Source organism: Chanodichthys erythropterus, chromosome 18 (assembly GCF_024489055.1).
Source record: "Chanodichthys erythropterus isolate Z2021 chromosome 18, ASM2448905v1, whole genome shotgun sequence".
Lineage (NCBI taxonomy): Eukaryota > Metazoa > Chordata > Actinopteri > Cypriniformes > Xenocyprididae > Chanodichthys > Chanodichthys erythropterus.
In genome coordinates, this window is record NC_090238.1 from 26836416 (window position 1) to 26849667 (window position 13252).

The 13252-nt window shown below is 35.9% G+C and overlaps 1 protein-coding gene across 3 annotated transcripts in view; it reads left to right on the top strand.

Annotated features, from left to right (window-relative positions):
• Nucleotides 1-13252, top strand: part of msrab (methionine sulfoxide reductase Ab) — a 63441-nt gene that overhangs the window by 23214 nt on the left and 26975 nt on the right. For 2 of the 3 annotated variants that reach the window (XR_010892518.1, XR_010892517.1), the window contains exons 5-6: nt 1653-1759; nt 9793-9891. Coding sequence is in view for 1 of the 3 variants with exons in the window: in XM_067367305.1 (XP_067223406.1) it covers nt 1653-1759; nt 9793-9966 (281 nt within the window). In the remaining 2 variants the exon portion in view is untranslated. Of the gene's footprint in view, nt 1-1652; nt 1760-9792; nt 12425-13252 lie in introns of those variants that run through there. The other variant, XM_067367305.1, reaches the window with a different exon arrangement.

Below are 13252 nucleotides of genomic sequence, written 5' to 3' on the forward strand. Positions count from 1 at the left end.
TTTCTCACCCTCATGTTGTTCCAAACCTGTACGACTTTCTTCTTTGGAACACAAAAGAATATGTTTTTATATTAACATAGGGACAAAAAAACACATTTTTCAAACAGAAAAAAGAAAGTCATGCAGGTTTGGCAATGACACAATTTTTTTTTTTCACTTTCGCTGTCACTTTAAATAAAATCTGTGTTTCTTGTTGCTTGTGAACTAATGTTTTTAAGCCCTTTTCAGCAAAAGTGTGCACTAATAAATATATACTTTTCATCTTTTCCTTTTCATCCACCCTTCCAAATCTTTTTTCCCCCCTCATTCCTTGTCATTTCACCAGGAGAGCCACATAAGTGCTGATATTTGACATTTCTGGATTGGTCAAAGCAGCCTTAGTGGTATCTATCAGGATGCCACTGTGTGTGTGTGTGTGTGTGTGTGTGTGTGTGTGTGTGTGTGTGTGTGTGTGTGTGTGTGTGTGTGTGTGTGTGTGTGTGTGTGTGTGTGTGTGTGCATGATTTCACGTGTGTGTACAGCTTATTCACTCACAAGTACACATTTTTCTTTTCTTCCCTCTTTCTAAAGCAAAGGGTGAAGTTTCTTGACCTCTGCATTAACAGAAATAGTTTTCCTGCCGGAGAGCCATGTTATGGGGAGAGAGGGACTGCGTGTGACATTTATGGAGTCAGCTTCTGCCCAGCTCTCCGCTCTCACCCGGTTTGTGCGCTGACAACACATCTGCGGTGTTCTCCACTCACGGTTCATGTGCGGTGTGTGTGTCTTGAGAGGAGAGATTCTGTATATTATTCAGCTTGAACAGGGAGGATCATCAATAATAACTAAGCACTGTGATGGAGGCTGTAAAAAGAAGTGCTCCACTGTCTCGGGTGGAGTACATTGAGTGCTCCGGTTTCCTTTTTCTTTTTAACTCCTTTTTATGAGAAAAAATAGATTTTTAAAAATAGTTTTGATATACAGTGTACACCAGTATTAACTTGTGGGAGACTGACTTTGTAGATCCACTAAATGTTTAAAAGTCAATGCAGAAATGTCTAAAAAAAAATCATTTGTTTCAGATGATAAATGTTTGATTTGATGGTGTGGTCTGTGGCATTCAGACATTTGTGAGTGTTAATTAAGTGTCTCAATACTTCTTTCTAGAAACATTTTCTATAATTTGGCTGTATGATGTGTTTGGTGGCTGTGATGACACACAGGCCTCAGGGTCACAAGGAAGGTCAGCGACTGTCGCTTTGGCTTTGTAGAATCAGCCAATCAGAACACAGTGTTTTGGCCTTTGAAGAGAGAGAGAGAGAGCTACAGAAGGCACCACACAGTAGAGAGTGTACAGGAAGATGGCCGACATCCAGTTCTGCGGAAAGATAGATGAGAGAGAAAATTCACTGAGGAGGTTAAATAACAGCAATATACTGAAACACAAATAAGTTTCCATATATTGACAAGCAGCAAATGATTCCAAGACATATTTATATATATATTAATCTTATTCTTTAAGTAACATCAGATCAGAATTGAATGTTGCTTGCTAATGTTAATAACATAATTGGAATGACTGACATATCCAGTGTGTCTGACATGACTGCAAATTCTTGAGGTGTGAGTTTTTAAAGGGGTCTAAAGCATGTATATGTGTATTTATTTTTTAGGAATGGCACAGGGGAATGACCATGGCACACAGTACCGTTCTGCCATCTACACCTACAGCCCAGAACAGCAAGAGCTGGCCATGAGGAGCAAGCATATGTACCAGGAGGTGCAGTATCTTGAAACACACACAAACTTTACATTGCATTCTGTTGCTTTTATAATGAGTTAATGCTATTTTATAACTCCTAACACTAGCCTCTCAAACTCTTCATTAAGATATCATTATTTTTTACTGTTTAAGTATTTTTATTTAGCTAATATGAGGACATATGTCCCCAAAGGGAGATTTTATGAGATTTTGCTATCTTAAGGGGCAGTTGCAGCTCCTGACTGTAAATTTAGGTAGGGCAGATTTTGGGTCTTAGCACTAGTTTATGATAAGCAGTTTTTGCAAGCTTTTTGCTGAACACACGCAGAACACTTTTGGCAGACGTTGCATTATTCAGCCTGAGGGTGGCGCTCTAATGATGATTGACAGGCTTTAAGTTCACACTACACACACATAGAATGCAATCTTAGAATTGCCTTAATGTAGTATTTATTGCCTCCGAATGATGTTTTAGAATATTACAAGTTGTGGAGGAAATACAGTGTGGAAAAGAAAATCATGCTATTCACATGAGCATGTTTTCCAGGAGCTCATTGCTTCTACCTTCAATTAAACTGCTAACAGTGATTGTAAATTAAACTGCCTAAATTATTACATTGATTGCTAACTGCATTCTCTAAGTTGTAATGTTGACGTGCATTCTCTGCAAAGCTGCTTTGAAACGATGTGTTGTGAAAAGCACTATACAAATAAATGTGAATTGAATTGAATGTCTATTCTCATAACAAACATAAAACAAACACAACAGAACTATATAAAAGCTATTCACATGAGAATGTTTAAACTAAAGGATTTATACTTTCATTAATTTGATACGCTAGTCCACATATGAACAGACATGCCAACTAGTTACTGACCTGATGCAGACTAATATACACATAGCTGAAGCGGATTGATATCGTCTTGGTCTGGAGCGAGATTCACACAAGCTAACGTGAAAATGAGCGCGCTGCAGTTCCATTTTTCACCACAGATTTACATTGGAAAACGTCGGAACTGTGCAGTAGCCTCTTTGCTGTAAGGCTACGCATCAGTTTTCATATATACTTCTGCGTCATTGTCCGCGTCGACGTGTAATTACAAATACAGGGAGAGGTTCTAGAAGACCAATCATAGCGCTTGTGGTCTGCATGGATTTGAAGCATTGTTACATTTTTGGAAAGGCGCACGTCATGCTACGCCGTAGGCTACGCGTCCTACACACAGCCTACGATGTAGCTACGGTATAGTTTGACGCAGAAGTATAAATCAGCTTTTAGTATCATGATACACGCATGCCTGCCGAAGCCATACGTTGAATTTTAAAATATCCTGCTCACTTAAAATAGTCTAGAAAATCCGAAAAATATTTGTTGCAGAATGCTGAACACCTTTACAATTTATTATCGTTTCAGCTTATATAGACTTCAGCTTATATAGACCTCCTATGTTTGGATGAATATTTTGGTGGGGCACTGCCCCAACTGCTCATACAGATGAACCAGGGGACAGTTTTGTACTGTGCTCATTCATGGTTTATGTCATTTTTCTAAATGATGTGTTTGAGGGAGCAGACATGAGAAATAAAGATAGATTATTGTTAAAAACTTTGGTGGCCACTAAGATTTTTATTTCTTTGTATGTACATTCAAGCAAGGATGAATTAAATTGTTCAAAAGTGACAGAAAAGACATTTGTAATGTTACAAAAGATTTCTATTTCAGATAAATGCAATGCTGCTCTTTTAAACTTTCTATTTATCAAAGAATCCTGAAAAAAAATGTCATAGTTCCCACAATTTTAAACAGCACAACTGCTTTCAACATTGATAAGAATAAGAAATCTGAAGGATCATGTGACACTGAAGACTGGAGTATTGATGATGAAAATTCAGCTTTGTACCAGAGAAATAAATTTCTTTTTAAAATATACTAAAATAGAAAACAGCTAATTAAATTGTAATAATATTTCACAATATTGCTGTATTTTGATCAAATAAATGCAGCCTTGTTGAGACTTCTTTCAAAAAAAAAAAAATTGACCAACCCCAAATAGTAGTGTACATGAATGCATAATTAAATTTAATTCAGAAAATATAACAAAAATGATTTTCTTCCCTATCACATCTCCAGAAGCCCTTCTGCTCTATTTCCAAGCTCTCTTTTCTATTCTTTGCCTCTCTCAAACTGTCCACTGTCAAACACTGACCGCCCACACCTGTCAGAAAGATGTGTTTGTAGATGCTCATGAATGCTGCTCATCTGAATGTGTGGACTGTTAGGCCTGTCGAACTAGTGTGATGATGCTTTGTTTTGTGAGATGCAGGAGCTTGGGTAAAGCATTACCGTGGTACCCTTTGCTCCTCATGTCATCGGTCTTGCTTCTAGGGCTCAGATGTAATTTGGGTGTGAGGGGAATGAGGCGGTGGCAGGGAGGTTGGATGACCCCTCTTGGCCTTGGCCTTGTGCGCATCAGGGGTGAAAGGTCAGGCGTGCGGGAGGCAGCTGTGGTTAAAGGGACGCAATCAGATCAGGGGACCGAAACGGACGTGCTGTTGATTGCCCCAGTGACCCCACAAGCTGAAATGAACACACACACACAGATGTGGTGAAGATGAGGGGGTTGCACCCCACAACCTGCATGTCAGCAGGGGTTAAACTGGACCAAAACGCTGCAGATGCACCCTAAACTAAATTGTGTGCATATATATATATATATATATATATATATATATATATATATATATATATATATATATATATATATACATATATAATATTAGTGCTGTCAAAATTAGTGCATTAACGCAGGCGATTAATTTTTTTCAGTTTAACGCGTTAAAGTTTTTTTGCATAATTAACACAGCATCCATTCTTTCCGTCGTAATTTGTCTTATTCACGCAAATGATTTTAAACCATTCAAGCACCACAAGACGAACGCGCTGTCTGTGAATGTCGAATGTCGTATAGGTAAATATGATATTTATTGTAATGTGTTTATGTGATTTATACTGCAATGTTGAATGTCAATTATTTAATGTTTCAAAATTTCAGTTTCATAGAGACATTAGTACCAGTATCAGTGATACTGATACTAATACGATAAAATAAAAAAAAAAAAAAAAAAAAAAATATATATATATACAGGGAGTGCAGAATTATTAGGCAAGTTGATTTTCTGATCATATTTTTTTTCCAAGCACATTTTACCAATTCCAATCCACATCAATCTTAATAACTACTATTAATATTGCCAGATTCTGGAAGATAAATTCTTCAAACAGTGGTACAAGAGGATGTGGTGCTGGTCCTTCAGGAGTCACTCTCAAGCTGTCTGTCTATAAGGCCTATAAAAACCCAGTCTTCATGTATTTTATAACACTTCAGCTTGTGATTCTTATTAAGAGCGGGTCATTTTTTAGGATTCTTCACCTAACCTAAGTCTCTGAGATCCTGACACCTCACACTTCTGAAGACTCCAGGTAGGTTTCAGTACTGGGAAATGGTGGCGCTGGAGACTAAAGGGTTCCTGATGGTTTCACACTTAATTCTTCACCTTAATTCTTAATTATTTTGCAGTTAACGTGTCTTTTCTTCTCCAGCTGTTTTTGTATGACCCCGCTGACCCAATGAGCATTTCACTGTCCAATGGTCATGCTTTAACTTTGCAATTTCTAGTATTACATTAGTATTGCATCCTTCTCATGAGTATTTAATAATTTTTTACTTTTATGTCTGAGTTAAATCTCTTTTTTGGCTCATTTTATCTGTAAAAGAAACCCTGCCTAATAGTTCTGCACACCTGAATATAGGGCATTTTTCATTTCCAGCCTTCATGAACAATTATATATCACTTATAAATGATTAAAAACAATATTAATAGTAGTTATTAAGATTGATGTGGATTGGAATTGGTAAAATGTGCTTGGAAAAAAAATATGATCAGAAAATCAACTTGCCTAATAATTCTGCACTCCCTGTATGTATATATATATATATATTACTGCATGTCTGTCTAATTCATCCAACACTTTAAAACACATTATTTTATTATGATTTTTAAAGAAGTCTCATGCTCACCAAGCTTGCAATTATTTGTTCAAACACAGGAAAAAAATAGTAATATTTTATTAATAGTTTATTCCTATGGTGACAAAGCTGAATTTTGCTAATATGCTGATTTGGTGCTCAAGAAACATTTCTTATTATCTATGTAGAGAACTGTTGTGCTGCTTAATAGTTTTGTGGAAACAGTGATGCTTTTTTTCAGGATGTTTTGAACAGAGAGTTCAAAAGAACAGCATTTATTTGAAACCAAAATCTTTTGTAACATTGTTTTTCTGTCACTTTTGATACATTTAATACATCCTTGATGAATAAAAGTATAATAAAAATAAAACAGACTATTGAGTTGTCTAAATAATGATCAGTATTACAAGTTGCATTATAAATAATGATCAGTATTACAAGTTGCATTATAAATAATGATCAGTATTACAAGTTGCATTATAAATAATGATCAGTATTACAAGTTATGGTTTGCAGTGTGTGTGTGTGTGTGTGTTCACTACTCACTGCTCTTAACGTGTGTGCACTAACTGTTAAATGGGTTTCCATACTTGGCCTTCACCTCACTTTCACTTCACTTCACTAGAAATTCTATATGGCATACGAATGTTGTACAGTTGGTGATATGACCTGAAACCTGAAGGCTTTTGTATGGAACGAATGGCTCCAGATTGCATGAAATCTATTTTAAATATGTTTATTAAAAGGCCACCACATCTCCTAGACTTTATAGCTTTTCCTTGCAGTTGATGCTTGTGCTTATGCTTCTCTCCTCATCTTTCTCTCTCTGAGGGCAGAGCATATCTGAAGTGGTTTCGAAGAACGGCTTGGTTACATAAGCAGTGGTGATGAGATTAGACATGTTAGCCCAGAGTCTTGTTAAAATATTGAGAAATGCGCGTGCGTGTTTGCATCCGTCATACTATGGAAAAGCACAGCTGATTGTCTCAAATTTGAAGAGGGACACTGAAATGAAAGATAGACATGATGAGTGTGAAGAGATTGATGAGCCCTTTTTGAGGACTCTTCCATTAGGTCAAATTCAGGTGATGAATCAGACATCGCATGCAGACAGGAAATGAATTATTAGCACCCTTTGAGAGTTGCACTCCATCAGAATCTCCCAAAACTCTGCCATCAGTGAGGGCAGTCAGGGAGAAGGAAAAGGACGAAAACACTCTTTTAAACGCTGTAGCTGAGGAGGGGAGGGGTGCTGTGATAAAATGTAGGAATTTGCAGAACATCAAAGAGTTTTTATTCAGTAGTGAAAGAGAGCGAGACGCAGGAAGATAGAGTGGAGGTACAATTGTGCTGCAGTGAAGCACTTTCTCAGAGGAGTTATTTCGGGGATTTGAATGGAAGTTTATGAATTTTCTTTGTTCATCTGCTTGTGTTATGCTGCAGACATCAACATTTTATTTATTTTTTATTTTTTTATGGATATGTTATGTTTTTTTCATGGCCCATATTAAATAATGTGGAGAGATTAGTTTTTTAAAGAAAAAGTCAGTGCACAAATGGGATGAAAAATTTGCATTATGTATTATAATATCTAAATTTTTTGTCTTTTTTACAATTTAATGCTATTGTTATTCCCACTTTTTTTTTTTTATAAAAAAAAAATTGTAAAATGTAACATTGTGTAGGTAAAAATTCATTTTTTATGAAATTAATAGATCATATTGATGTAAAACCCACTTGCGTCTTCTTTTAATTCATTATTATTTTCTTAAGTCTTGTTTTTGTTTGTCCCTTTTTAACCCATGAATAAACAAAAAACAAAAAGTCTTAAGTAAAATGCTTTTTAGCTGACATCAACCGATCCAGTTTTCACAATCCAATCCATATCCGATGAATAAAACAGCATATTCCACCAGGAGAAAAAAATTGGATGGGATTTTATTGTGAAATACATCAGTTTATGAAAAATTAAATGGGTTATGAACGGTGTTTGGCTACTTGTAGCTTGTAAATGTAGCTTTTTATCATTTCAACCATGTTAGCAGATTCTGATAATGAAAATGAGCAGATTCTGATAATGAAAAGGGCCATGTAATAATCATAAATGTTGTAATAACTGGCCTAAATAGACAGCGTTTTCTTCCAAAATGCTGTTTCCTAGATCAGCTTCCCAAAAGCGCTCCATCTAAAAACAAAATCTCTCTCTCTCTGTTCCATGTCATGTAATCTCAAACACATAGATGCTCATGCTCTCACACTTTGATCTGTCTCCTCTCACAGGTCACATGACCCTCCGCTGTCTTATTCCCTCTCACAAAATGCAGGAACAGCCAAGTATGACAAAATGGATTCCTGACTATATCTCATGCACATAGACACACACACACACTCATGCTCACATGCAAACTAAACATGCGTGGAGAACATTCGAAGAACAGCCTTGGCCTGTACACTGTGATTTTTTTGATTTTTTTTTTACATTAGACTGTTGTCCTCTTGTATGTTTTAGCCTAAAGTGAATCACACATGTATATATAGATGTGTATATACACCTACACATGCTTTTCTGTTTTTGCAGCAGAACTTCATAGCTTCTGATATATGGAAGATGCTGTAGCTTTTAGCAGAGAAATGATAAGCTTCCTAGCTAAGCTAAAACACTGTCACGGTTTCTATATTCTGTTTTTTTGCAGCATAGCTTTTTAGTTCATAGAGCTGGACTAATAATAACATGAGCATGAGTGTGTTTGAGGATGCAGAAACATTAGTTGACATTATTTGAATCATCAGCGTCACATGAAGCATATTCAGATATGCAAATGATTATGTATATCTCTCTCTCCTTGCCTTTTTTCTCTCTCTCTCTCTTTCTCTTTCTTTTCTTGACTGTCCACAGAAATGTTCCCCTCCACCGGAGAGACACAGACCACTGAGCTTTGACAGCGGCAACTTTCTGACACCATATCCACACACACACATACCATTTCCAGAATTTACACTTTTTCTGCTTTTAATGTACACTATTTCAAATAATTTGCACAATTTAAAGGTTAATAAACAGGGCCCAAAAATAAAGATTTTTTTCTGTATTTTAGATTTGTACTTGACCTTCCAATATGGGCCTAGCCCAAAGAATTTAATAGTTAATTAAGAATTTTTGGGGTATTTTTAGAAAAATGTTGATATTTGTGTCAGAGGCATTAATTTATTTAAGAATAGGGAAAACGGATGTGCTCTATAGAACCACAGAAAAATGTAGCTTTTAATCATTTTTGCCATGTCAGTGAATTTTGTTAATTAAAAGGGCAGTTTAATAATCATAAATCTATTAATAACCATCCTAAATTAACAGAATTTATTTATTTAATTAAAAAAAATTACAAAAAGTTTTCTTCACCCAAATTAACAGCAATTTTATTTATTATAATCATGTAATAATCCATAGTAAGATCAATTTGCCTTTCGAAAATATTGATTTCACGGAGATTTTTAAATACAAAGCATATGGGGAATGTTGGCTTTATCTTGTTGTACAGTTATAATTATTTTTGTTTATGTCCAGGCTATTAGGATATCAGGATGTTATGGTGCACATGCATCTTTTGTTAGAAATTAAATCAGAAGCGGAGTAAATGCAGCAGACTTCTGTCACCATCTAGTGACTGAGATCTGAAACTACATACAATTTAAAAAGGACAGTTGTAATGGCTCAAAGCCAGCACAATAATTCTTTCCTCTCTTTCTTTCTGTTATAGAGACATGTGAGCTTTAGAAATACTGTGATTGATGTTCAAAGGTCTTTTGTTCTCTATGTTTGTGCTAGTACTACCTAAAGCAATTTTCTGCTGTTGAAGTTCAGATGTGACCCCTAGAGGGAGACAGAACTTCATTCATGTCCCTTTTAAAGAGCTTTGGACACACAAGAAAGAGTTGCTTCTCCCTAGTCAGCCATCACATTTACCCTCTTGATATCAAGAATGCGTCATCATTTACCATCTCTTTCTCTGCTCTTCTTCTGCTAGGCCCTGACTAGGAAAGGCCTGGGTGAGATCACCACAGAGATCCGGGAGCACACTGATTTTTACTATGCTGAAGACTACCACCAGCAATATCTGCACAAGGTGCCTAAAGGATACTGTGGGTTAAAGGGCACTGGTGTCACCTGTTCTTTTGGAGAAAAGAAAGATGAACTCTGACTAAGGACACACAGACATACTTGTCTTCTGATTTAAAGGGATAGTTCACCCAAAAATGAACATAATTATTGTCATAATTTACTCACCCTCATGTCGTTCCAAACTGTATGACTTTCTTTCTGAGAGAGTCATATTTATAGCAGGGTTATCATTATCTAAACTAAAACCATAACAAAGTTCATCACTTGAAATAAATTAATCTAGAACTGAATTTTAATAAAATATTAAAAACCTTCATTTACTTCATTTAGTTAACTTATAAGTACTAAATTATTTTTAAAAAACGAAAATAAGCTAAAACTGAAATTTAACCTTAAAAATCCAAATGTTTTTGTCTATGTGGTGATTTTTAATATGCTTTAAGACAAACCATGTGCAAATTCCTAAGTCAATTGCTGAACCAAAGACAGACTCAAAAATGTGATTTGAAACCGCACCTGTTTCTTACAATCTAAAACATGTATCCCCACTGACTTTCTATGATGCTCAAAGCGTTTCTAAGGATACTGATTGTTAGAAGGCAGCTGTCTGACTCTGAGATGACGAACGGGAACATAGTTTGTGTAACATTAGCAACGCATTATTAGATGTTTGATAATGTAGTCAAGCCAAAGGCTAATCATATTAATTACCATTATGTGTCCGACATTATAGAGTGTGATACATAAAACGCATTACCATCATGATACATTGACTTGTAGACGAGCCCGTTTAATTCGTTCCTTCTCTTCTTCTGAATCAGTTTCTGGTTCAAACATAAAGGAATGGATGAATTAAACCAATGTTTCCATTTGCCATTGTGTAGTGTGGGGCAGGGACCAATTTGCATATTCATGGGTCCAGGTATACTAAATGAAGCAAGGTGTAGAGTACATTCAAGCTATTTTAAGGCATGAAGAAATTATTTTCACAGGAAAAACATTTAAATATACCATTTTGATTATTAAAGATGAGTTTTATTAGAATATAGAATATTAGACTATAATAGCATATCAATGATACTAAAATAACACTGCTGTAAAGTGATGGTCACTTATTTTCATGCATTTACAATAAATTGGGACTATAGATTTAAAGCTTTAAAAAGAAGGATACAGTTTCTCACCCAAAACTATTGTATGGTATGACTTCAGAAGAATATTTTGCACTAATCATATGGACTCTTTCACTGTGCTTTTGAGTCCTTTTTGTAAAGTTTGAAAGCTTCCTTTTTGTGTCATGACTGAAATTCAAACCTTTTTCATTTTCAGCTGAATTACCTTTTACATTGGGGAGTGCTGTTTTGCTAGAGTTCTATGTGATCCATGTATAAAATGGCACATATATGTGTATGTAAAAAAATGGATTTTCCTGACAAAATGTTGATGGTTTAAGTTGGAGCTCTAAAGCTAGCAGCAACCTTCTTCCAGTGATATTTCCTGAAGCTAAATCTGTCACACTGTCTTTGGCTGCCTTGTGCTCTGGCCAATCGCTGATCTCTATGGACATTATAGTTCTGCAGCATTCTAATACATCACCCCCTGATTTAAAATACTAATTACAAATTCTGCCTTATGGTAACATGCATTACAACGCTTGCTTTGTTAAATCTGGAGTTTTCATGACCATTCAGGAAGGCGTACATAAGACCTAACAATTTAGCTTGTAGCTTATCCCAATGTCCATTATTCAGGAAAAATTCAACAATATTTTTTTTCTTTATCAAGTTGCACATGTAATGTCTGTGTACCACTAGGAGGCAGCACATGTAAATGTTAAAAGCATACCTCTGAATAAATCTATAGGTTAAGTGTGTAATTTCTGTGCCACTGGCATCACCAAACAGAACTGCGGAAATGACTAGAAAAGGAAGATTTGACATTGCTTTCCAAAGGCTTGTAAAGGTCATTTAGGCCTTAGTTTGAATACATGGGTAGTTTGAATAGAGACTTGAAAGCTGGAAAATATGTGGTCGCTAGGGCGTTGGTAGGCAGTTGGTTTCTAGATGGTATGTTTTTTTGGGTGGTTGTGGGGGCATTTTAGGTGATGTAGCCTGAAACCTTTAGGAGGAGTTAGATTATATCTTGTGTTTAAAGACAAAAACAAGTTTTGTACTATAACAAAAAAAAAAATTAAAAAAGAAAAGATATATATTTTTTGTGTTCCACAAAACAGAAAGTCATACAGGTTTGGCACAAGTTGATGGTGAATAAATGATGACAGAATTCTCATTTTGATGTGGGCTATACGTACGTGCTTTTAGTGGGTTATTGTAAATATGCTGGTTTCACACCTCAGCTTTATTACGTGCTACACATGAGTCAGCTGCTCATTTTAGAAAATGAAAAAGAGCTTGACAATAATCTAAATCTGCTGACTGGCCTGACTAGAGCCGCCAGATAATTATTTGTTGATCTATCCGACTTAAGCAGCGGTAACTGCCCTTGTTTACCTCCACGTTAAAGGGTTAGTTCACCCAAAAATGAAAATTCTGTCATTAATTACTCACCCTCATGTCGTTCCACACCCGTAAGACTCTCGTTCATATTAGGAATACAAATTAAGATCTTTTTAGATGAAATCTGAGAGCTTTCTGTCCCTCCGTTGACAACTACGCAACTGACATTTTGATGCTTTATACGGAGCTTTATACGGAGATTGTTAAACTAATCCATATGAATCAAGTGTTTTAGTCCAAATATTCTGAGGAGACTCGATCACTTTATATGATGAACAGATTTAATTTAGGTTTTTATTCACATATAAACATTGATCAGCGAACATAAACAAAAGCTCAACCGAACCTGCTTCATGCATGAGAACAAACCTCTTGCGGAAGCTCAATTGTTCTGCGTAACACACAAGAATGAGCCTCATTGGTTCTCACATGTTAAGCAAACATGCTTGAGCTTCTGTTTACCACAACTGATGTGTGAGTTGATGAATGTTTATAAGTGAATGAAAGCCTAAATTCAAACTGTTCATCATATAAAGCGATCGAGTCTCTTCAGAAAATTTGGATGAAACCGCTCAATTCAAATGAATTAGTTTTGCGATCTCTTTTTGAACTTTTTGAAGCGTCAAAGTGGTAGTTGCGTAAGGACAGAAATCACTCAGATTTCATTGAAAAGATCTTGTTTTGTGTTCTGAAGATGAATGAAAGTCTCACGGGTTTGGAGTGACATGAGGGTGAGTAATTAATGACAGAATTTTAATTTTTGGGCGAATTAACCCTTTGGCCCTATAATACACCCGGCGCAATGCGACGCAAGGCGCAGTGAGTTAGTTTGCGTCCAGCGCCGTTTGC